The following is a 26,084-nucleotide window of genomic DNA, read 5'->3' on the forward strand; positions in this document are numbered from 1 at the left end:
ATATAAATGACAAAAATCAGGCAATAAAATAATTTTCCAGTACAGTTATACCGTCGTGAGATATCAGGACATTGAGCCTTTTCTCCATCATTTTCCTCTGAACTGCTTCGATCCTTCATGTTGGCCCTGAGTCCTGGATAACTGCAGCTTTAGTCACTTTTAGCTTCTTTAAAATGTCAGTGTTCACGCGGGTGGAGTGTCTCATCAGGTTTGTTGTTATGAACGTGTCGTGCTGCTTCCCCAACACTTCACTTTGATGAGCTTTGTTTGAAGAGCTCATAATCTGACACACGTCAGGCTGACCAGCCACTCACTGGTAAGGACCAAGAATGCTGGATAATAGCTGATTACTCCCTGGCTATCAGTACGTCTCTAGCTTTTATTATTATTCAAATTAAGCAATCAAAATGATTTGAGAGATCCTAACCCTCAGCCTTAACCCTAACTGTCAGACAGACAGCTTTTTGCAAATATGAATCCACATACACATGCGCACACATATCGTGCACACACACATATATAAATATGAAGAAACGAACAGTTCCCCAGTGGTTTTCATGTTGACTATGTTGAAAGCAGACCATCAGCCCCTTATTGGAACCACATGCCGAGAAAGGATCTTTCTGGTCATCACCCATAATATTTTATTATTCAGATACCGGAGGGAAAGAGCTCTCTGCCATTTCCACCATTTCATGTCCTCTGAGCACTGTCGCAAATCCTTGTAGTTTTTCTCTTCTGTGAGGAACCTTGAATTTGTCCTTAGGCAGCCACACTACACGTGTGCTTGAGGACATGCCAACGCAATGCTATAAGATGCCGCGCGCAGACCAATTAGCTGACACCCTAAACTCCCTCTAATTCAATAACAAGTGCAGAGCGGTGAGCACTTTAGGGTGCCATCTGAAAGGCCATTTTGCAAAAGCGCAGAGTGCACATGGATGGCCACACACGGAATCAATCCACCCCCGTGGAACAGGCTGGCGTTTTGAGCTCACTCCATAATTATAAACATACAAAATCTATGATTAGCTCTTGCGGGTGCTCGGGGGCAAGTGGTAGCTATGTTTACCCTAATCTCTCTGCTCGTCTCTGTTGGCTTCTGCAGTGCTTCAGGTCTAACTGGTAGGATATTTTCTCAAATTAGTGCTAATGGTCTCTCCTAGTGTCAGAGCAATGAGAGCGCGTCGGAGTGATGGGCTCGGGCGTCAGTTTATTCCACCACTCTCTGCCAGCATGGGCAGCGGAACTGGCTGCATAATGAGAGAGATTCATTGCATTAACATTTACATCCAATTAACAATAGCCAGATAACACGGTTGTGGCTCTTTATTCCTATAACCAACCAAGTGTGAAGTCATGCGAGGTCAAGACACTATAAACATAATTGTTCAGCACTCTGCCCACGTCTTGTGCTCTTGCCATGTTCCCTCTGGTTAGCGTCGTATACACCACCACCACCGACTGAGCTGCTCTCGGAGTGCCATCTTCCATTTCTGCGCTTTGCACCCGGGCAGCGACTCTCAACGTCCTATTTCTCAGCATGCGCTCCTTTTGCCAGCCCGTCTCCTTTGCCGTTTCCTCCAGGGCTTGGCAGCACGGCAAAGAAGTGATCCAGGAGAAGGGCTCGATTTGACCTCGGGATGAATTGCAGCACGGCCGTAAGCTGCCGGTCCAGCCTCTTGCTGAGCATAAATATCGAGACATAGGAAACTGAAAACGCACATGGCTCTTGTGTTATATAGGTGTACTTTACATTGCTGATAACATGCATCACGAGGGAGAAAATAGCTGACTGAGAAACGGGGGCAGTAAAAGATCTAAAGAAAGGGAGGGCAAGACGTCTCCATAAATGTCCCTTTTAGCTAATTGTCCTACAGACAGACCATGTTTCTAGAAAGGTGGTGCAAGGAAAAAAGGTGGCAGCACTTGACTGACAGGCCATGGTCTCCAGTCTCGTGGCTCTGTATTGGATGACCCAGCCTGATTAAAAATGCAATATACAGGGAAAGGAATAGAAAGGGGAGAGGAAGGGCCAGGGTCAGGCCAGACCGGAGCCTCCAGGACGGGATGATAAAAGGCAGCGGTGGCGCCACTTCATGGTCACTATCTCTACCTGTCCATCTATAGCAGCTACTGGCAGCACTCAGCCAAGTAGAAGATATAACAACGCACAGCACTGCTCACAGAGATAAGGCAGAGAGAGAGGCACAGTATACTCACAACAGATGAGATTCTGTAGCACGATCTGGCTTAATAAAAGCAGACTTGTTGTTGGTGTTTGGGGAATCCTCTCGCAGCGAAGTGGAAACATAGAATCTCTGTTTCCCAAAAAGTGCTCATTTGGGTGAGTGTGGGAATAGGCCCTTTTTCCTTTGCTTTTGGTCTAAGGTGTCGGAGAGGGGTAACAGAATAACTGAAGGAAGGAATGCGAAGTGTTTGCAGCCTCATTAACTACATCCAGTTTTTTGTATTTTTTTGTGGCGTTAGCGGGAGGCTGATATTTATCTAGCTGTGCACAAAATGTTTTCCAACACCTCCCTCCCTCACCGCAAAGCTGCTCTGGTGCAAACAAACCGGTGAATAATTTACCACCTAGATTTCTGGCTGGCTCCTTTGAGCCTGGTGACAGAAATTGAGGCTATGCTTTTTGGCCACGCCCTCCCCTCCCTACCTGTCATATAATGTGCTAATTGTGGAGACTGACTGACTGGCTGGTTTGGCAGTTCTTTTGGGACTTTGAGGCCCATGACAGGCCAGCCACAGTTGCCTCGTCAATAGATCTAATTGCTTCGAGAGAGGGGCCAGAGTGAAGGCTCTGGAGCATCAGGCATTTGGTAAAGAGAAACCGTGGCGCCATGACTGGGTCAGTAATCAAAGGGAGGCAGAGAAAGGATGCAGTAAGTGTAGCGCTGGATGAATGAAGGAACTGTCAGTCAATTGCGCACTGAATGATACATAATGACTAAGCTATCCCACTCTGTCAGTATGCCAGCACCTATCTGCCAGAGCAGTACTCAGAAGAGGAAAGTGAGAAGAAAGACAGGTGGAGAAGTTAGAAGAAGAAGCATAGTGAGTGAAGTGTCTGGCTACAAAAAAATTCAGGGTGGACTACAAAGGCGGGAGAAAAAAAAATATAAAAAGACAAAAAATCATCCACAAAAATTAGAACAGAGTAAGCGTTCGAGACAAGGTCCTGTGTCCACCGTGCGGCCAGCTTTCCAGATCTATCAGATTGTTAGCCCCTTATCTTTCCCTGGAGATCAGCCTGTCTGGCCCCTGGCCCCTAGTCCCCAGGAGGTCAGGCTACATCAATACCTAGGCAGCCTTTGTTCTTGCTCTGACTCTCTGCTTCACTGCTCTGACTAACAGGCCATTGGCTACTGGCCTTCAGCACAGCAAAGCGCCTCTCTCTTCGCAGTCAATAAAGACTGTGACACAGACAACTCTGTTCCTTGTTGGTGGTTGTGTGGTAGATGATTACAGGTGGAGTGGGAGTCCCTTTATTTGTGTATATATTAGCAAAAGCACCAAAGTAAATAAAAGAGCCGTAATTATAAATTGCAGGTGACAGTTCACCTTACTGACTCAGTCTGCTGATTAATGATCAAGGTGCTTCCTTTGGTTAACAAATATAGATGCTTCATACACTATAGTTCAATTTTAAATATATATCACTCTCCTTGGTAAAGTGAGGCTTTTGATGTTTTCTCAATCATGTGCCAGCAACTCAATTTTAATATCATACACTTTTACAAGAAATATTAATTTTGTTTAATATTTCACAAAGAATTAGTAGTTATAGGTTTGTTTTCTCTCAGCTCTTCATCCATTAAGACGAGATTTGTTTATGAAATGTCCAGCAGACCATTAGCATAGCTAGCAGTTTGCTGTTTGTTGGGTCTAATGTATACTTATGAGGACGTAGTCGGTACTTTCTTTTTTGTCCATCACATACAGATAAGATTATTGCAGTTTTGTAACAGGAAAGGGTTTTACAGACTTGACTTCAAAGATTGTATGGAAAGGAAAGGTTTGCTTGATGAAGGCTCAATAAATTAAAAAAGAAAAAAGTCAAAGAATCCATACCGGGAGTCCGAGAACATATAGTACATTTTCCTAAATTTCCCACTGACCCGTCCTTTTCCATTGCTGTGATGGTTGTGGGGTGATGGCACCGTGCCACTTGCTCATTTGCTGATGTGTCTTTAAATCCATCAACAACAGAACATATTCGCTGTGGATCTAACTATACAATGAGACTCCTTTCTTGAGTGCAATGTGATACGTTTGCACTTAAAAAATTTGCTCTCTGTGAAATTGCATTGACATTCTGTCTCTTAAAAGCCACTAATGACCACTATAGAAGCAGCAGAAGGCCGAGTGGTTGGCTAGCTAGATGCTATGATGAGTAGATACTACAGTAACTGCTAGTGTCAGTCTGGCTCCTGACATACACACTAACAAACACGTGCAAAAGGGTTGTGTCTTTGCCTGACCCATGGGGATGACCACTAGCTCTCCATAATGGAGCCTGGCTGCGACACTGACCATTGAAAACCCCCACACCCACCCACTGGAAACCCGATCCAGCCAGTCCAACAACTGCTTTAGAACATCAATAATTAATTAGGGAACAGCTATTGGCCCCAAGGGTCAGAGAGCAGGGAGAGAGAGAGTGAAGGAGAACAAGAGAGTGAGGGACAGCCAAGTCGGAGAGCGAATGCACCGGGAGGAAATAGGGGAGTTGTGATTTTGTTTAATAAGTAACACAACGCAGGCTTTGTTCAGCTCTCTTCCATTAAAAGGACATGAGAAACCTTCTCTCCCTGTTTCTCCCTCTTACTGTAAGCCTTACACACTTTTCCTCTCCAGGACATCTGTAGGTCATGAAAGGGTCGCTTCTCCCAAATAAGAAGCAAAGCAACAAAAACATATTTGATGTATTCACAAGTACTCAACATGCAGGTATTTTTTGCTTTTATTGGCTTTGCAGACCGTCATTTTACATGTTGTAGTCATTTACAATCACCAGAGGGTAGAGTGAAAAGTATGTGCAGCAGCCTGTCTGTGGGCTGCTCTTGCTTGGGCCATTTTGGGTCCTTCAACCAATGGCAGAAGACTAAAGTTATAACATACAAAGAAGTGAAATCAACTATTAAAAACAATAAAAAGTGTCATCACTGCCAAGCTATGTGCTGTTTTTTTGAGTATGCATGCTTAGGTTGCATACCCAAAATTCCTCACACTGTTTAGTACATATGTACATATGCCAGGCCACTGTGATGCTATTAATCTTGTTTTATAAATACGAAGAAATGGTTACATTGTTAAAAAATGACAATGGTACTTGTCTGTATTTTTGTGGGTAACACGCAGGCATGCATGATCCACAACATATCATATATATCACACTTTCTTCCCCTGTAAGGACCTTTAGCACATTTCAGCTCATCTCTGTTGCTTTTTATTGACTAGACACAAAACTGAGATCTGAACTCTCCTGCTACAAACACCAGCCTGAGCTTGTCTTAGCTACAGTGGGGAAGAGAAAATAGACACTGTATCCATGACGTGCAATAGTGACCTACGGCAGTTGCTTGGAGAGATGTTTTGTATTTAATAAAAATTGAGTCAAAGCTTTCCTTTAAATCACACTGTACAGTTGCATGGAGTATCTTACTAGCACCACCATAACACAAAGAACCAGTTAATAAAATCACAGTTACATAGTTGCTTTTTAAATTATTATTATTACTCAGAAAATGTTGATTCACTGTCTAATGATTGTATCCACTTAAGTCAGTTAAATCTAATATGCTTATAGATATAAGGACATAATTCTGTCAGTTGACAAAAGGGGAATAAATATTTCAGAGCACCAGAATAGTTCAAGCTGTCCTGGAAAAAGTAGCCTCTGTTTGTCAAATAGGAAATAAGGAGAAGCTTTTGGTATTAAAAAGTCTCATATTTCTGTTTGGCCACTTGTTAAGAGGCAAACACTCTTATTTTTTCAAGACCACAGGAAGCCTTCAGTGTGTTGAATTTGTTATGCCACAATGTTTTTTACGACTTCCCCGGGCACTTTTACTCATTTCTCCTTTTAGTTGTACTGATATGATTTGGAGTTGCAGATGACACTCAGTCATCAGATCAGTTTGGGTTTTTGTTTCAGAACCAAGTTTAAGAAACATGTGACGGCATAGTTCTGTGTGAGTGTGTTGGGGTGAGGTGTGGGTGAGGGATGATGTGGCATTTTGCTAAACAGGCGTCAAAGACCAAACTGCCTCCATCGAGGATGTCCGAACACCTGGAGCGTGTATGGGGATATAGTTAGAAGTGCCTCCTGTGCTCCAGATGTTGACTTGACGAGTGTATTAGCCATGCTTGTGTTAAAGAAACTCCATCCCTGGGGTGGGAGACGGAGAAAGACTGATTCTGCGCATCAGGGCTCGTTCTCTCCATCCCTGCTTACTCAAGCCTTCTGGAGCGCCATCTGTCCCTGAGTCTCTCTGTAACACACAGACATTCACTGTACTCTTGCTTTTTTACTAACGCTTGCATGCACCGACATACACATGAGAACATGGGATTGAGATTTTTGATGTTGTCCCAAAACACTAGCTTTCATCCAGCGAGTCATTAACTGTAAATTTATTGTATCTTAGCTTAAACTAACGTCACTCAGCCCATGTGTATGGTATACAATGTATATGCTCATACACAAAGGCCTAATCACACATTTAGGCTGTAATAACACACTTTGGTAAACCGCTTTTAAGGTCTAATTAGTTTTACATGCTAATTTGTGTAAATTCTAATTAGTAATATGAGATTCATTGCCCTGCTTTGCCTTTCTGATATCCTTTTCCAATAGCTGTAAATGTATTTAGAGGGATGGAACTTGACTTTTACACTTAATCTTTTGGCTTGAGAACTGTGACGGTACTAGGCGTTGGCTATCGTCAGCTTTCAAGTATATCATTCTTGTGTATTCTTTTTTCCCCAGCTGTACCCCCAGGAAGCCCCGGCCCAATCACACGTCACGAGTCATCCGACAGTCTGGCATCAGACCACAGTGGCCAGGAGGATGAGGAGTGGCTCTCTCAGGTAAAGCTTCTGTTTGACATGACATGACGGTGACTTAAGAAGAAAATGTTTCATATTTTGATTTTATTTCTTCTAAATTAAAAATACAATGAACAAATACCAATTCAGAGCGCTGATAAATCAGTTAATGACTCTTCATTGCAAACATCATATTAAAGTTAGACCTGCTCCTGAACTTGATCCTGGATTACAAAAAATAAGTTTGCACTTTTTAGTGTAATCTGTGGGTCAAGTAACTGTGTGTAATTTAAAAGAAGACAGCTCACAGTGGGACTCTTGTGCCATAATATGGCATAGGCTTGTTTTTAGCTTAAGCAGGAAAGGTTTTATCTATCCGCTGAACCTCCACCTGATGCTCCAGTGTTTACTCACTGATATCAGCGAGTAAACACTGGAGCATCAGTCAAATCTGAATAGTTAGAGAGATTAAAAAAGTTCAAAGGAAGATAATAACTTGACATTCATCAGGTTAATAGAAATTTTGTTGCAAATGCATAAACTAGTGGGGTTAGCAACTCTTTTGCACTGTCTCTTTGCTATAATTATACAGTCGTCTGAAGTTGTCTCCTTCGTTTATTGTTTACAAAAAGGGTTTTTGTTAACATACAGATCATGAAATTATTTTCCTATCCAAACCTACCTGGCCTTGTGTGAAAAAGTAATCCCCTACCCTAATAAATTTACTATGATTAACCAAATTTTTTGAAAAAAGCTGAGTTTGATTTCCTGGCACACCGAACATAGTGAACCAGGCTAAAAGCTCAAATGCAACACACCATGCCATGAGCTAAAGACGCCCAAGAACAGATAAGAAACTCACTCAAATCTCTTAGTCTAGTAAAGGTTACAAAAACTATTCTAAGACTTTAGAACTACAGTGAACAAGACTGTCAGTCATTTCTCCACAAATTGAGAAAATTGTGACCAGCGTTAACCTTCCCAGGGGTTGCTGATCTACCCAGCTTACTCGAAGAGATCACAAAATTACCAAAAAAAGCATCTAAAGAACTGCAGGCCTCGCTTTCCTCAGTTAAGGTCAAACGTCATGATTCAGCAGTAAGAAAGGGGCTGTGCAAAAATGACATCCACAGGAGTTCCCATGGAAAACCACTGCTGACCAAAAAAGCCTCCCTCACGTTTGCCAGAAACATCTTTATGACCCCCAAGACTTTGGGAAATGTTCAGTTTTTGCAAGGTTTGAGTCTCGTTACATCTGGCATAAAACCAACACAGCATTTTGGAAAATGAATGAATGTCATACCAACAGTGAAATATGATGGTAATAATGTGACGTTCTGGGACTGCTTTGCTGCTTCGGGACCTGAATGACTTGTCGTAATCGGTGGAATGATAAATTCTGCTCTCTAACAGAAAATCTTGAATTAAAATGTCCAGCCATCCGTTCTTCAGCTGAAGCTGACGCGAACTTGGGTTATGGAGCAAGGCAATGATCTGAAACACCAGCAAGTCAATTTCAGAATAGACAAAAAATCAAATTAAACCAAATGAAATGCTTTGGAGAGGCATGTTCAAAGTTTGGACATGAGTCTAATTGAGATAACTTGGCATGACCAAAATAGGCTGGTCATGCTCAGAAAATCCCCCGAGTTCCTCCACAGTGAAACCCTCATTGCCAGTTATCTCAAATGCTTGATTGCAGTTCTTGCTGCTGCCACCAGTTCACCAGGGCCAGGTAGATTTGGATAGCTTTTTCCCCTTAATGATGGAAAGAAGGTAAATTATAATTTAAAAATGTAAATTATTTTAGTTGGAAAATTCTTCCCAACCCATGTTTTGACATAACTGTGTGATTGTGTTGTAAAAACAAATTATTTTGTATTTTTACCTGATAAAAACACAATTCAAATCTGTACTGAAATAACCTGGTTGAGTGCGCGACACACTCACCCAGGTCTTCTCAGCTTGGTTAACACAAGTAGCACTTATCGCTAGTGTCGGCAGGTAGCCCACTACATTTTCATCATCAATAATTCCACTGCATACATAATTGATTGGGTAAAATGTACTTCGCTTAGCTAGCAGAGGCCCTGGTTCAAATCTGCCATGATAGTTTGCCAGGAGCAAAACTATCCCTCGCACTAACCTGTATTTTGGGTGACTTCCTGTCAGAGCAGTGATAAAAATGTATGTGTCAGTGGTTGAAGATTTAACTCTACAGCTCTTCCAGCATTAAAATTAAATGATTTGGACAAAGAATTTGGGATATTATACCATAACTGATATATGGGTATACTGGTTAGTTTCCTCTTTGCTTCGGTTTCTCTAGAATATGAAGAAAAGCGTAGATACCAAGCATAATAGCTTTGTGGATTGAGAAGAGCTAAATACATATAGGCTATATTGAATTAGAGGCTAACTACTGCCTCGTGGATTTCATTATATCATATCAGTGGCCCTCATTAGATTTTCAGTGGGCATTTTGGCATTAGATTGGGATTTAGAATTGATCGGCCATCCCCTAATGAAATGTGAGGTTTGTGACCCTCCATGTCAGTGCTTCAGCTCACTGCAGTGCTGTGCCATTTGGTGCCTGTCAGTGTCAGTTGCCCTTCAGCTGACTGAGTAGACAACACAAACTCCTGTCCTTATACAGTCCACCTCGGTTCATCTCTTAATTGTCTCCTAATACGTAAATGGATTAGAGGACAGTTAATTTGCAAGAGATGTGTTGCCTTTAAGTATTAGATAACAGGAACATTTAAAAAATGCACAAGCACAACCCCTTAAATGCTTTTGGTAAATACTTCACTAAATGAAAACAACTGACAAGCAAATTAGCTTAGCCAATATTTGTGCAGCTTCTTAACCTCAGACAGTCATTTATAAGATGCCAGTCAAAATAGCCAAACTTGCACAGGATGTTCGTCTTTTTTTCTTACTTTCTAAAGATAGTACTGATGCTATAAGAGTAAAAATATTCAGCCTATAAAGAAGGAGAAAATGCGAAGGTTGAGAGAAAAAAAAATGTTTTGCACAGACAGAGGCAGCTAGCTTGATCTCATTTGGTGTCGAGGCTACAGCAGCATGGGCAAATCTGTGGCAACATGTCAACTAGCTCTGTCCAACAAGTCTGCAAGGGGATGTGCATTTGGGGTTGATACTGGACTGTAACATCTGGACCTACCGTGCCATTGCAAAGAGAGCACGCTGGCAGCTGTCTCGGCTCTGCAGCTGGGCGTGACATTGATGGTGTTAACTGGAAAAGCATACACACATGCAAAGTGACAATCCTCCCTCCTTCTGTGGCCTAATTTGCACAGCTGTGATGAACCTCGCATATCTAATGTCTGTGTAAACAGACACAGCAAAGTTGAGATTGTTTAAGATGTTAGCACATGGAAGCCATAGTGGAAGAAAATACTCAGCTGAGCTGAGAGACAGATGTGTATGAAGTAAAGATAATGACATCCGAATAGCGAGACACCAAGAGGCGTGCTAATTGCTGCAGGGATTCAAAGTAGAGACGGCTTGGGAGAGCAGTGAAAAGCAGGAGTGCGAGGCAGGAGACGGCTGTTCAATAAAGGCAAAGAGGAGATGGAGAATAGACGAGGCAGTAATAGTCTGATGTTTATGAGTGAGCCACTCCATAACCTTCTCCTATCCTACTTTTAGCCAGCATTAGTGCCACTCAGCTCAGGCGCCCATGGACCGCCTGCCATAGCAGTGCCATCTTATTGTCCCTGTAGGCCTCACCTCAGCTTTGCTGCCACGCCGTTGCTAGTGTCACACTTCTATTAACCCTCTGGGAAGGCTTCCCATCAGGCTGCTAGCACTTCCAACACACACAAGACATTGATGAGTTCTGACATCATCGTCAGACTTTTAGTGGTACACAAGTACAGCAAGCTTTTAGTTTGATGCCATGTAACTGAGTTCATCTGAGTACTGCATGGGATTTTTCAGCGTTGGCACATAGATGCCAGAGCCACCCTGTGAAATCCAGCCTGGAGCACGTTAGACAAATGAATGCATCTTCCTAAGAATCTAAATAAAACTGAATTGAATGAACCTTATTTAGTTTAAACCTCTGATTTCAGGTGGAGATTGTGACTCATACAGGCCCCCATCGGCGCCTGTGGATGGGCCCCCAGTTTCAGTTTAAGACAATTCATCCTTCAGGCCAGACCACAGTCATCTCCTCTTCATCCTCGGTGCTTCAGTCCCAGGGCCCCAGCGATGTTCAGCAGCCCCTTCTGGACTTTGACACAGACGACCTGGACCTCCACAGCCTCAGGTACTTTAAATTTGTTCTCATAGAAATACACACCAGCCTAAACGCAAAGACGATCTACACGTGGAGCTGGTCATTAATCAGAAATTATCCTAATATTCTAATAATCATGGATAGAGTCCACATCAATGAAGCCTGTAGTGTCAGCAGCTTTATACTTAATCACTGAAACAACAGACCAGATCCAGTTAAATAAGCATCTGGATCCCAGTGGATGTGTGTTCTTTATGTGTGCGCGTGTGTGAGTGTGTGTATTAACGGATGCATAACAAACATTTTTAGGATCCAGCCAGTACGTTCAGAGCCTGTCAGCATGCCCGGCTCATCGCGGTTGGTGGCTGATCGTCGTGGCCAGTCCAACATCATGGATGCAGGATCAGGTAAGAAACTTTAAACATCCCCTCTTCTGTTTTGCGGTACACCTTTGCTTCTTCTCTTTCATTGTTTTACTGCAGATACTTTGCTGAGGTGTGAAGTTGTTAAATGCGTTGTATCTTGTTCCCATCAGTTATATCAGCTGAGGCTGTTACATTGTTTCCGCTCTGTCTTCTGTACTTCACACATTCATGCAGATGTTAAAACCTATCAAATCGACAGTTATGTCTAATAATGAAAAATGACACAGAAAAAGTGTATGTTTATACACTTGATACAAAAGCTTTTGTTGGTGATGTCCAATATGAAAAAACTAGTTGCTCAGGTTCGTCTTCCACACAAAAAGTCTTCGTGGGTCCTCCCCATAAACTCTGAGCTTTAGTTCATTCCATAGAGTTTCAATTAGCAATAACAGCTGTACTGAGTCTCCTCGACGTTTCCTCGTCATCATCCTGGTGGATGGCAGCAGGTTTTTTTGTGTTTTGGGGGTGATATGCGCAGCGCCTTTTGACCTTGTATTTCACAGCCGTGTCTAAATGTTGGTCAGCAACCTTTAAACCTGCTTTCAGCATGCTTTTTCTTAACCCACCGAGTGTGGTGAGTGTTCATAAAGGCCATGGTGGTTGAGTGCATTATTTATTTATTTTTTTAATCACTTGTACCTCCTGATTCCAGGTCTTTCTGTTGCTCTCCAGAAGTGATCCTTGCTTCTTGGACAACTCTTCTGATAATTGTTTTCCTTCCTGTTTGAAATGAGCACCAGTTTAAGGTGAAAGGGATTTCCATTTCTGGATTATAGCCCCACTGACACCTTAGGCTACGTTCACACTGCAGGCGAAAGCGCATCAAATCCGATTTTTTTTGACCCTATGCGACCCATATCCGATCATGGTCTGACAGTGTGAACGGCACAAATCCGATATTTTCAAATCCGACCTGGTGCTGAATCCGATACATATCTGATGTTTCAGAAAGCGACTGCTGTTTGATGGTCATGTCGCATTAAATCCGTCTTTTATGTCACTGACACAAGACAGACGCCAATTATCTGCTCCGGAGAAGACATTGTGAACGCTTCCTGGCCATCCCGTGTAGATGTCAGTGAAACTGTCGGGAAGACAATGTTGGAGAAACGTGAACATTTTTTTGTACTGTATAATCTGCAGATTCTGGCAGAAATCTGCAGCTAGAAGCACTGCTCCTCTCTAAAACAGCAATAAGGATCATTATTAGGTTATTTACATTATTATGTAAATAACAAAATAACTTAAAGCAAAAATTGGGAAACGTAAAGTCCGAAGTCTTTAGATTAAGGCCATCAGTCAAACAATACTGTTGCTCTGGGTCTAAACAGAGCGCGTTGTGTGTGACGTCTTCTTTTGTGCATGCGCCGCTTTGAGCGTTCACACTAGAGTGCGTTTGCTGTCGCATTTTATTTGTAGTGTGAACGAGCAGACAAAAACATCGGATTTGATCAAAAAATCGGAATTGAGCTTTAAGACCTGCAGAGTGAACATAGCCTTAGAAATTCTTCTACAACTATCAGTATGTTTTGCAACAACTTAGAGCTCACTGGTTTTATCATGAGATGTTTCTTTTGTGACGTCTTGGCAATGAGACGCATTTTTATAGGCCATAGAAATTGAAAATGTAAAAATTCATTAGAATTTAAAAAACACTTTATTCACTTACTTCTTTCTCTTTAATCTATTTACACATTTAAGCAGTTAGGTTTATGGTATAAACTAGACGAACACAAAAAACACAAAAAATGTCTATAAGTGGGCTAAAGTGCTGTAACATTCCTGGTTGCAATTATAAAGTAAGTGTCCCAAAATAACTGTGCTTTTTTGAAGAGGTGCATACTAATAGAAGTAACAGGTAATCATTTCTTTGCTTCAAGGTTTATGACAGACACGTTTCCAAGGTGTAACACGAAAGGATATAAATCATTTTAAAAAACACCATCCACTCATGCCCCTCTCCACTCATCCTTGTCAGGGGCGTGGGGCTGGAGCCTATCCCAGGGTACACCCTGGACGGGTCACCAGTCTGATGCACAGACACGCATTCACACCTACGGGCAGTTTCGAGCTGCCAGTTAGCCTAACCCAGCTAACTGCACGATAGTCATGTTTATGACCATATCTGCAAAGAGATTCGCTCTGTTATTGAATAACAGCTGAACAATCCCATCCAAGTGGATTAGGAGTGCAAAGCCTTTTACACTCTTAATCTGCACTTCTGCTACATCCCACCATACACAGCTATAGATGTTCTCTGGCATTGCTGTTGTATTCCAGTGTATTTATATGCACTGTGTGACAGTGTGTCTGAATAGGCTTGCAAAGTCTATTAGCTATTTGACAGGATTGATTTGACTCCAAGTGATCTTTAATAGCATGGCTGCTTTAATCTGGTTATGATGTTTGATAATCCAATCCCACTCAGAGGATTTCCTGTAAAATATGTCTTTTACTCTCAACACAGGCATTGCGAAAGTGTGTTTGTGAGCCTGGTCCTACTGCCAGTGGGTTCAAGGAATCATCCTTTATTGCGTGACATTATATCCTGTTGTTCTGCGTTTGATAAAGGAGATAGAGAAGCGTCTGTGGCATCTGTGGCATTATCTGCTGCGTCTTGTGACAGAGTTTCATTCATCTGATCTGCCCTCACACTGACACACAGCCACCGCTCGCTCAGTCAGGCGTCAAGAAATATTTGCGACGGGTGTCACAAGAAGGTGTGTCACAAATAGTTTTACACATCTGATTGCACGTCTTTTGTCGTCCAGCCTTTGCTTTTCAACAGAGGTGCTTTATGAACCGATTCACGTAGATGCGGTTTGACCATTATTTATTTACCGTGTTTGTCTTTGCTATTTAACATGACCACTTTCTGCCATTCACCCATAACCTGTATTTACATTATTTAAATACATGTTACAAAACAAATCCCACACATTCGGCTGTAATATCGTGTTTTAAAGAAAAGAAAAACAGAAGGTACCCGACTATTTTGTTAACATGTAGATTTGATAGAATTAAATTCCACTTCACAGATTATGAAGAACAAATCTTTTTTTCCGTAATGTAATTATTAATGGTTAAAGCTGTTTCACAATGATTAATTGTACATTTATAATAAATTAAACAATATAATGAAATCCAAAGATTACGCTGAAATGTTTAAAGAGGAGGCAAATTAAGTTTGACATACACAAATATATTAGTCTGTGTTTATAGTACCCACACTGATTTATCGTCTGTCTTCACTGCTTGGAATTTTGGTATTTATTTAATTATTTAATAATGAAATAAATTCTAAACCTTGTGATTTATAATACTGAAACACCTTACAGATGTCTTTCTTATTGAGTCTTTGTGGCTCTTGAAGCTCATTCACGCAGGCTCTATGATAAACTGTTGAGGTAAATGTTCATTTACATCCTCTGATGTGCTTATTTGTTTACATATTTGCAGTTTTTGTGGTGATAAAACAAAAGCATTGGATAACCTTTCAGTTTCATTGGTGAGGCAGCTCTGCTGTGATCTTCAGAGCGTTACGTGTCTTTCACTTTGACAGAGGGACGTCACCAGAACCGTTCGATGCAAAAATTCTTAAGATGCCGCGTATGCACTGAGGACTTAAAGCAGTTATTAAGGGATGATATTGATTCGTAAAAGGGAATATGCAGGCAGTGTGTAGGGTGATTTTGAATGTGGGGAATGTGAAATTCTACCTGTACTGACAGCGACATTTCTGATATGGTGACATCTCTGCTTCCACCTCTGCTCATCTTCTTCCTTCAGCCATCTCCAGCCAGCGTCCTCTGTGTTTTCTGTGTTCTCTCACTGCTTCAGAGCAGAGAGAGACAGGACAGAGCCAGGCCGAGGGATGGAGGTGATGCTTATCAGTGTCTGTGTGTGTGGGTTTGGGGTTGTGTCCTGCCACTGCCATGGCGCCGCCATTATCACAGACGCACATCACTTTGGTCTCACCCTCTGCAAAACTTGAATGCGTGTGGCAGAACTTTGGTTGAAGGTGCAGACAGTTTATCTAAGTGACTTCAGATCATTTTAAAAGTGAGTATTTGCAACCGTGGTTACAAGAATACAGAGAAAGCTGATGAAAACTGCTACAATTCAGTTTTAACTTGAACATTAGCAACATTTATCGACTTTAAGATGAAGACAAATAATGTGCCAGTGTGCAGTTTGTTAAGACCAGTCATGTCATCAACGTGACTGCAGTTGGCTGAGCCAGCCCCCGTAGACTCCCGTGCTGAAATCCCAAACTTTAGAGCAGAAATAAATATATTTTCCAAAATCTGCATTAAGGCTGATGGTGATGTATAGTTCAGAGCATGGCCACTGTGAAAAACACGTGGGTAGTGTTTCTTCTTGATGTACTGAAATACAAACCAGGTAGTCAGCTGTTTTACCAGGTATACCCTGTCAGCCAACTATAGGAGCATCTGGTTTAATGAAAACAAACAATAATCTGACAGCAACATAGTTTACATAATAGATTTGGGCTGGAACCCAGCCACTTGTTGCTGTTGGTTTACAGTTCCATCAGGTGTGTTATAGGAGCTGCGGTCAGCATGCATTCATCTTTATTCTGACACAAATATTAATGATGTCTATCTTTGGTTAGTGTATTGGTTCTGTCCACTTAGTTATGTCTGTTTAAACTGGTGCTGTAACATCATACAGTTACTCTGGATTCTAAAATGTGTTCTGATACTTGCTAACAATAATCTTTAAATCTTATCAGACTTTAAAAAATATTTCTTTATTTAATACGAGGGCTGCACGATTTTGCATAAAATGAGAATCACGATTTTTTTGCTTAGAATTGAGATCACGATTCTCTCACGATTCTCTTTTCCAGTATAAATATTTATTGCACTTATTAACTGCACATCAACTTCGTAACAGTTGAGACTGAACATAAAAACAATAAATAAACATAAAAACAACAAATGTCTCACATTTTGTCGTTGTACTGCTTGAAATTCCGTCTCCACCGCTGCTCGACGCTGCGTGTATAGAGCAGGTAGTGCAACAATAGAAAAATAGTTGGGGGACGGCACTGTGTAGCGTTTGTCTAGGGTGTTGATCGTTTTCCTAAATCCCTCGTTTTGCAGTGTTGATGGGAGCCATATCTGTGGTCAGGTGATAAGTGATAGCCTCCGTGATTTCTTTGTGCCTGCGGGAGTTCGACGGGTGTAGGGAAGCGCTGTATAAGGTTCCCGTTATTGATGTTTGGGTGGTTGTCCGGGACGGATTTTCTCCTGTCACTTTCTCGTCATCCCTGACGTGCTCTCCGTTGTTTTCTCCTGCTAATTTTAGCATCACACGGCACAGCTTCTGTATCACGTGGTATAAAGCTCCGCCCTCGTCATTTGTTGAGCAGGACGAGTGAGCGCTTGTTTTCATGCAGATTACGTCCCGGATCAAAATGCGGTACAATCGTCGTCGTTTTTTTTTTGTTTTTTTTTTAATTGTTGTCATTTGGAAATGAGATCGCACATAAGTATGAATCGAGATCGCGATTTTCTAACGATTAATCGTGCAGCCCTATTTAATACTAATGTTTTTGCTAATGCGCTGCTGTTCTGTGTCACATGTGAGATATGCAGGACACGTGTGCTTGTGTGCCGTCATATCAGTTGTCATCACATCAGAAACAAACCTTAAAGTGTGTCAGTCTTGTTGTTCAGTTTCATATACAGCAGAGCTTTGTTTCTGGAGTGCGTGTTTATTACATGTGAACTTACCTTCACGTGTAATATATGACATGCAAAAGCATGTTAATTGACACGTTTGTAGCCTAGGAAATAGTGTGAAACCGATGTATGTGCCATACATTGCCATTCTTTTGAGTAATATTTGCCACACTGGCAGGAATTCTGTCATGTTTTCGAGCCATTTCTGTGAAACTGCAACAGTGTCTGTGAGAGTCCTCAGGCCCAGCAAGACCATAAAGCTGCAGCTCTTCCTACAGTGACTCACTTACAGTCAGTCAGTCTCCCCAGTGTCTGCTCGCATCTTATCTCAGCCCATACACTCTGCTTATCTCTGTCTTCCCTGAGGTGATGGGACGCCGTCTGCATGGGACACGCTCACGCACACACACAGAGAAAGTGATGTACAGTGTGACTTCTTGATCCAGCATGTCTCTCTTAAGGAGGGGACACGGGAGCACGACAGCAACGCTGCTGTCTCACTTTCCACCAGCTGCAAAACACAGGAGCAACGTGTAGCTGGTATCAATGCGCCCTATCTGCACCCCAAGCCTTGCTGGGGGGATATGTGTGTTTAAAGCCAGCCTCAATCCCAGCTAGACTACACAGTGGCGTTTTGTGGCCCAGGAGGTCATATCTAAAAAGAAAGAAAAGGAGACAGACCAGAAAAACAGATAACACCGCAAGACTGAAAGAGTCTGTTTAATCTTTACCTGTGTGTGCGCGCATGTTCATGCACTGATAAATCTCCCAGTTCCCGTCCACACGACTGTAGTTGTGTTTTGACTCTGTAAAGAAAGCCACCCTGCTCCAGAACAGGAAACAACAACAACAAAAGGCCCGTCTGTGGCATCAGCCATTTTGTTGTTTTTGTTCGTCATCTTTGTCGCCGTGCCTCTGCCTCACTGTTTTTCATCTGCGTGTGTGCGCGTCTGTGTGTATTATCTGTGGTGGTGAATCAGTGATAGTGTGTTAGCTGGCGGCAGAGCTAAACAGGCAGGACATGATGAAGCTGCCTTATCAGAGAAAGCTGAATACACTTCAGAGCACTGCTGGACTTTGGCACTGGGTTTGCTGTATGTTTGTGATACACTTAGGTCAGATTCTCAGACCAGTGTGGAATACTAAAATGCTCAAATAGACGATGCATTCTTGGTCACAGTTTCAAGCTTTACAGTAATTTCCAAAGCTACACTCTAAATTTCTTCAGAGTGTGTCTTGCATATATAGACATGTATACTGAAAGTTCATCCTTGTTGTAATTTAACTAGTGTGGTAGTCCACCAATCAAATCAATCAGTGAGGGGTCAGCGTTAGACACACCCACCCCAGGTTTTCACAGCTAAGCTACCACTGCTGTGTGTGTGTGTGTGTGTGTGTGTGTGTGTGTGTGTGCTGTTCCTTTCCTCTACATTACCTGTCTATTTATTATTTTATACAAACTTCAAATTCTCTACCAAAGGAACAAATATGATTGTATGGAAACACATTTCCCTTTGTACAGTAAGTTCATTACTAACACAAAAAGAAAAAAAACATCAATGAGATTAAACTCTTCATTCAGATCTGTATTGCCTCCAACAGTAGAATTGCTTTTGGTACTCATGAGTCTTTTTTTAAATTCTCCAACTATTTAGAACCTGAACACACTCTGATTCCCACCTCTGAGCACCACCTCCCTAAATCTGGATCCTAGGTCTAGTTCCTGTCATTGTCTTTTCTTAGATCTAAGGACTCAATGCTGTGAGAGCGAGGGTCACTTCTATAGCTGCTTGAAATCTGTGGTCATTTCTGGCCATAAATGTTCCTGTCATTACCTCCTGTGTTGTTGAGATGATTGTTCCAAAACTGACTCAGTCCCCATAGTCTCCTACGTTAAAAAGCCCCAGTTTTAAAGAATTGTTTTCAGCCTGTATGAAACAGTTAGAGCGGGTCCCGTAAGATATTTTTATTTGTCAATTATTAACATTCAGTATGTGGGAGCTGAATTTTAAGCTTTGCTGAGAATCCATGCAGGCGGGGGTGGAACCACATGCAAAGACCGACTGGGATCATACCATTATATTAAAAAAGGAAGGGGGGCAGACGTTCCAAAGACAGCAAGCGTAGCGGCACAGCCCAGGTACACGGAGAGACAGAGCTGCATTTCAATGATAGTAGAGACTCCCGCTTTTATATTTTTAAAAGGTTTTCAAAAGGTTTCAAACTCATCCAGGCCTTAAACCTCAGAGTTGTAGTAAATGCATTATATAAGTGTTAGAGCTTTTCCTACTGATAAAAACCTCCCTCACAGCTGTTCATACGACACAAAGTAATTAAGCAATTATCCATTAACTTGTTGAAGAGGGAGAACATCTGGTTTAATGGGCTGTACCCCTGACACCTCTGAGTTTGAGCCTCTGCAGCCATACTTTGCTTTGATATCATCTCTTTGTATAACATGTCCATTTGGTTCCTATAGATGCTTAATGCCACCTTCTCATCCAAATGTTGATGCTTTTAGCCTCTTTGGCCGTTTCAGTCAACACTGAAAACAGGAGCTAGTAGGTGTTGTGACACATGACATCATTGTCTGCGTCCATGTTTTTTACAAAGGATATTACTAAAATGGTCTTTGAGTGCTGTTCTTGGCTGGGGTCTACCCATGTGCCATGGCACGAGATGGGCTACACCCTGGATAGGTCTCCGTTCAATCACATGGCCAACACAGAGAAAGAGAGACATTTTAGACAATTTAGAGTCATTAATTCATCAAACAAGCATGCGTCTGAATGGAAGTGAAGCCAGAATATAATATAGAAAGGCCCAAGGCAGTGGATGGAGCCGAACCCGTGACCTTCTTGCTGTGAGGTGTCAGTGCTCACCGCTGCTCACAGTGGTTCGGCCCCTGAGTTGTCTCAGATATCTCTGAAACCTTTAAATGAAAACAAAAATTCAAACAGGAAATGTGAATGTTGCACATAAACTGAAACAGACACAAACACTAGAGCGTTTCAGTCAGCTTTTATGTCAGTTTCAGCATCCATGCATGCATCCGTTTACACCGCCAGCACAGTGTCCTGTTGTCTTGGTGACCCTCCACCTCTCTACCACCATTAGCACCACCCTGAGGCGATAGGGGGTGTTCCCGGTGTCATTGTTTTCGCCGATACAGGATTAGGAAGCAAGAGCGGGCTGTGAGTGACGGCATGAAAGACAAGGATAGAGGTTTGTTTCCCCCTAAAATACACACACAAACCTACTCACACACACTTTGTCTGTCGTCTTTCTCTCTCCTCTTCATACTTGAGCAGCCATTTAAAAGAGCAGGCACCTGTGTCGTGGTATTCTGTCTCTTTCCTTTTCTAATACACATACCCCAGTAACCTATACCCCACAATTACCTTCCAGCCTCATAAAGGGCCCTTGTATTTTTGTACTATAACGGTCGCGCTGACAACAGTGATCACGAAGGCCAGAAAGATGCCCGGCCACCCGATCTCTTCCTTAAAGACAAATACCCTCATTTCCCGGGAACCCCCCACCACTCCCCTCCTCTTCTGATTTTATTTTCCTCAATAGGCACCTTTGTCACCTCGCTGCCACTCTGCCCCTCCACCCATCCTGTCTGTTGCCTCAGGGTGTCTTTGGTGACCTGTGGCTGGTGACAGCACACAACAGCCAATCTCAGCAGTCATCACCGCTGCTTGTTTGATTTTGTCATCACCGGCAATCAGGTGGAGGGGAAACGCTGAGCTTTTATCAGGAAGAGAAAGAGGAAGAAAAATGATCTGCTGGAAAATCGGAAAGAAAAGAGAGCCGGGTTAAAACAAGTAACAAAAGTGTTACATTTGCATGTTGTTCACCTGCTGGTCTTGGAATTCTTTGAATATCTTTCTAATATGTAACAGAAAAGCTGTGCAAAATGTTCCTGTAACTGGCACTGAGTTTATTTGAAAGAAAATGTGTCTTACATAAGTGTTGAGTTGCTCTATTTGACCCTGTTTTACCATTTTCTTAGTCTTTATATGTTCTCTGAGATTTAATATTCCCTCGCTTTAAATCTTCAGGAAATGTTCCGAGTTAAACGCACGTTTGTGAGTGTTTGGGGACGGCGGGGGTGGGACGCATGCAGAGATTTATGGCGATTGTGCGTGTGTGACTGAGAGAGATCAGGGTGTGACGAGGATTGATATGGGTGAGTGCTGATCAGGTTTTTGTGCTGCTCTTATCTCTCTTTCTCTCTCTGGGTGTTTTTGTGCTGCAGCACTTTTAATCTGCGAGAGATGAAATGCCCTCCAGCATTAGAGCTACACAGCAAGTGCATGTGTGCCTGTGCGCGTGTGTGTGTGTGTGTGTTTGTGGTGCAGTGCCAGAGGGCAGTGAAGACTGAGCAGCTGCTTTTTATAGTGACTGAACGGACACCAATGTGTCGGGCATCTGCCACGCGTTCACCCTACTGCCTACCCACTCGAGTGTGTGCGTGCACGTGTGTGTGTTGCAAACTGAGAGAAGCCGTGTTGGTGTGTGTGATCATGTCGTGTCTTTCCCAGTGTTTGTATTATTGTGTGTAGCACCTCTAATACTGTAGTGGAACATATAGATCTGTTTTAAATTCAGCTTGGCAACAGCTGATGTCTGTCCATGTGGTTTTTGCACGCGTGTCTCCGTGTGCGTGTGTGTCTGTGTGTGTGTGTCCAGCAGCTGCTGATACAGAGGAACATGTTGACGTTCATCCACAGCGTGAAAACAGTCGCAAACACATGTATGACACATTTGCTTGTTACAGGGCAGCGGTGTGAGTGGCGAGGGGCGGGGGTTGCTGTTGGTGCCACCCTTCCATTCCCATGACCTCAATCTGTGATGGGCACCCTGCCAGGCTGCCCAGCCCTCCGTCTGCGGGGCTTACCGCAACTTCCAAGATGTGAAGGGGAAGTAATGGAACATCCGTACCGTGACCTCACACACACTTTAATCCTCACAGGCGCTAATCAGTGTCATCTTTATGGGCTTGTATGAGCAGGATTTTGAGTGTTATTACACCCAGACAGCCATATGCACATGCAGATGAGATGAAATTGCCATTTGCAACAAGAATAATGCCAAAAGCAAGTGCGTGTCTGTAGATCATGAAGAAAGTATATTTTTTCCTTTTGGAGTAAATTGGAAGCAGTTATGGAACAAGTATGTCAAATCAGCAGTCTGACTAGTTGTTAGCCACATACACAGGCGATGCTCTCTGCTTCCTTTACTGTCATTTAGCTTAGTTCTGCCTTAGATCGTTAGAAACAAGACAGCGGTCATGAGAAAAAAGACCGTCATATCTAGTCCATCAGAGATTGTTGAAAAAATAAGGCCAGTGTTATCTCAGTGTACAGTTAACGAGGTGACGTCCTTTGATTTGGAGAATGAAAACAGAGCATGACCTGGTTTTTATGTGGTTAATGTTTTCAAACAGCTTACCTGCTAACACTGACTAGCCCACTCAGGTATATGAGTTGAACATCCGTGCACTACTTTACAATTTACAGGTGGCCAAAGTTGGGGTCGTTCATCACGAAAAGTAATGTATTGCACATTTCTTGTTACTTTTTTAAAAGTAATGTAGTACGTTACTCGTCGAAGATAGTAATCCCTTACACTACTTGTTACATTACTTCCCCATTACTCCGTAAAATGGCCTGAACTCCAACTCCAACGTAAATCTCTGCCCTAATGAGGACACGTGTATAATCTTTCTTACGTATGGAGGTATGAATACAAAGCCAACAACACAAAGCCGGCTCTGGGTTCTTGGCTAGCTTTGCTTTAGCATGCTGTCTGCACACGTGCTTGCAGAGAGCCAACGTTGTGTTAGCATAATACAGTTGCTTTTGTCCTGGATGCAATAAAAAAAAAAGTAATTTCCATATCTCCACTCCTCAAATGTTATTTCGTTCTACCGCTCCACCATTTAGAATAGAATAATCCTTTAATTTTCATCCTCTCATTGAAATTTTTTCCCCTCCATTGTACCACATGGAGGGGAAAAAAAGTTTGTTTGATGTTTTCTTTTTATCCACCTGAAGCTCACATAACTAAAGAAACTTTGTAACGCAAATAATGACATACAGTAACTGTAATCTAATTACAGAATATAGTACAATAATGTGTTACATAACTGCATTACTGAAATAATGTAACCTGATTACAGTAACATGTTACTGTAACCTCCACTGCAGGTAGCTAACTATCTGTTATGCTTGATCTCTCACCATTAGTTGGTGTCAATTCAAGATTTATTTTCAGAAAACTTCCAGGAATATTTAAGGAAAAAAAGTTAAAGATTCTTTATCAATATTATCTAACAATGGGTTCATAAATGGACACATTTATCTTAAAGAATTAAATTAAAATGTGAATTTACTGCTGTCATATTTTACATTATTACTAATTAAATGAGCAATCCAAACACATCTGTCGACGTTATTTTTGCCTCTTTAAATGATCATTTTTGTTTTTGACTCTGTTTTTTTTACCCACAGATAATCACGTGAAAATTAACAATATAATACTGAAATGTACTCCAAATAAATTCAGACTATTTCCAAATATTTGTAATAAGACATAAATTCAACAGCTATTTTTTTTTTTTTTTTTTTTTTTTTTTCCTAAATGACATCAGAAACAGCAGTATGCGACATTACGTGATGGCAGAGCTTCAGTTCATCCTTTTTTTTTTTTTTTTTTTTTTAATAAATAGGACAGGGGGAATGAATGAGAGAGAGAGGGGGAGAGAAAGAAAGAAAACCAAAGGGGAGAAGAGACGGTGAGAAGGGGGGGGAAGAGAGAGAAGAAAAAAAAAAAAAACTCCTGGGTCACCTGTATGGAGAAAAAAACAAACAAACAAACAAACAAAAACAAACAGAGGAGACAGCAAACAACAAAGAGCAACATAATAATAGAGAAAACAAAGCACCATCACAATAAACTAGCTAGTCATAGATATCAATATTTACTAAGTAATAAACGATATTGTGCAGCACGCAAGATAGACAGCGCACAGTGTGCTTTGAGGCAGCAGCCAAGAAAGCTTTAGTCCGCGTCTGTGAATACCCATGTGTGCATACCTGTGTGGATCAGCATGCTTGCATTCCAAAGGTTTCTCCATGTAATGATCTGCTAGGGAGTGTGGGGGGGCCACAGCCCCGTCCTCCAGGGTGTGAAGCGGGTATGGAGGAGATCAAAACTCCAGACATCCAGAGGCCCCCAGAACACAAGAGACCATGGAAGACCAACAGCTATTTTCACCTGTCACACTGTCACCTTCTCCCATGAATGATCTTTAAAATCCTCCTCAGATTTTCTTTAACTTAAAATAATGTTCTGTAGGATCATATAATGTGACAGTGCAGTACCTCTTTCCTTTTTCACTCTTTAGTGATTTTTCACTCTTTTTCGGGTCTTTATTTGGCTTTGTTGTATAGGTACAGTGAAGACTTTCGCTCTCAGTCATACGGCGTACGGTCGCCTGCTCATCCCACTGTCATGTGATTTCTCCATTTTTAGAAGAATGACACTTCAGTTTACAGAGTTCAGTGTGATTGCATAAGTTTGTGATCTTTACATATTGCCAAGTGCGTGGATTACAGTATAGCTCTTTAACGTGGCACAGCTCCACGGCCCCCCTCTGTTTATTTTTACATCTGCCCCTCCACCCAAAATCACTGGGGACAAACACAGCGCATTGTCATCAGAAGTGACACATCTTTTTCTCTCTTCGCCCTCACTACTTTCTTTCTCTCCATCTGTTCCTTTTTCCCTTCCCTTCTTTCCATCTTTCTCCCTCTGCACTTTCCTCTTCCGCTCTCTGACACTAACCGCCTCTGACAGTGTCTCCATGCTGTCGCGCACTAATCCACCTCTGAGAGGTGTTAAAACACTTCCTCGCTCACACATCAACACACACACACACACGCACACACACACAGCACATTACTCTAGATCCCGTAAGGTATCGATCCGCCGTCCTGCTTGCTGTAATAGGATTTTTTACACCTAAGCATCAGAAATGCCTAATGCATTGCATCACATCTAATGTGGGTACACACACTTTCCTGCATGCACACTTTCATACACAGAGATAATTACAATGAGCTGCTCAGCCTCGCTGGCAAGTGTGGTAAAAAATGAATAGAAGGGGAGATGCACTCAGCAGCATATGCATCCGACTCCCTCAGCATCTGACTCATGTCACAAATGTTCAGACTGTCTCTACATCACACACACACACACACACACACACACACACACACACACACACACACACACACACACACACACACCACTTCTCTACTTGCAACTGTAGAATGATGTATCCCTTCGTATTGCGTTATAAGGTTAACAAGCTCTAAGTGGTTTCTCTGCACCTGAGACTCTCCAGTATGTCAAGACTTTACTAAATAGAGGAAAACAAGAGAATCCCCTCACCCTGTCTTGAAGACAAACAATATTAAAACCGCCTGCTTAATGTAGGGTAGGTCACCCACGTGCTGCCAAAAAGCTCTGACCTGATAGAGCATGGACATGGCACCTCAACAGGTATTCTGTGGTTTCTGGTTTTTGGTGGTGGATCCT

The 26,084-nt window shown here is 42.2% G+C and overlaps 1 protein-coding gene across 3 annotated transcripts in view; it reads left to right on the plus strand.

Moving 5' to 3' along the window:
• Positions 1 to 26,084, plus strand: part of bcas3 (BCAS3 microtubule associated cell migration factor) — a 319,739-nt gene that overhangs the window by 99,882 nt on the left and 193,773 nt on the right. For all 3 annotated transcript variants that reach the window (XM_082502293.1, XM_082502294.1, XM_082502295.1), the window contains exons 20-22: positions 7,010 to 7,110; positions 11,169 to 11,365; positions 11,645 to 11,742. In XM_082502293.1, the coding sequence (XP_082358419.1) occupies positions 7,010 to 7,110; positions 11,169 to 11,365; positions 11,645 to 11,742 (396 nt within the window). The remainder of the gene's footprint in view (positions 1 to 7,009; positions 7,111 to 11,168; positions 11,366 to 11,644; positions 11,743 to 26,084) is intronic.

The sequence above is a fragment of the Aulonocara stuartgranti genome (assembly GCF_965226115.1).
Source record: "Aulonocara stuartgranti genome assembly, chromosome: 14".
Taxonomy (NCBI): domain Eukaryota; kingdom Metazoa; phylum Chordata; class Actinopteri; order Cichliformes; family Cichlidae; genus Aulonocara; species Aulonocara stuartgranti.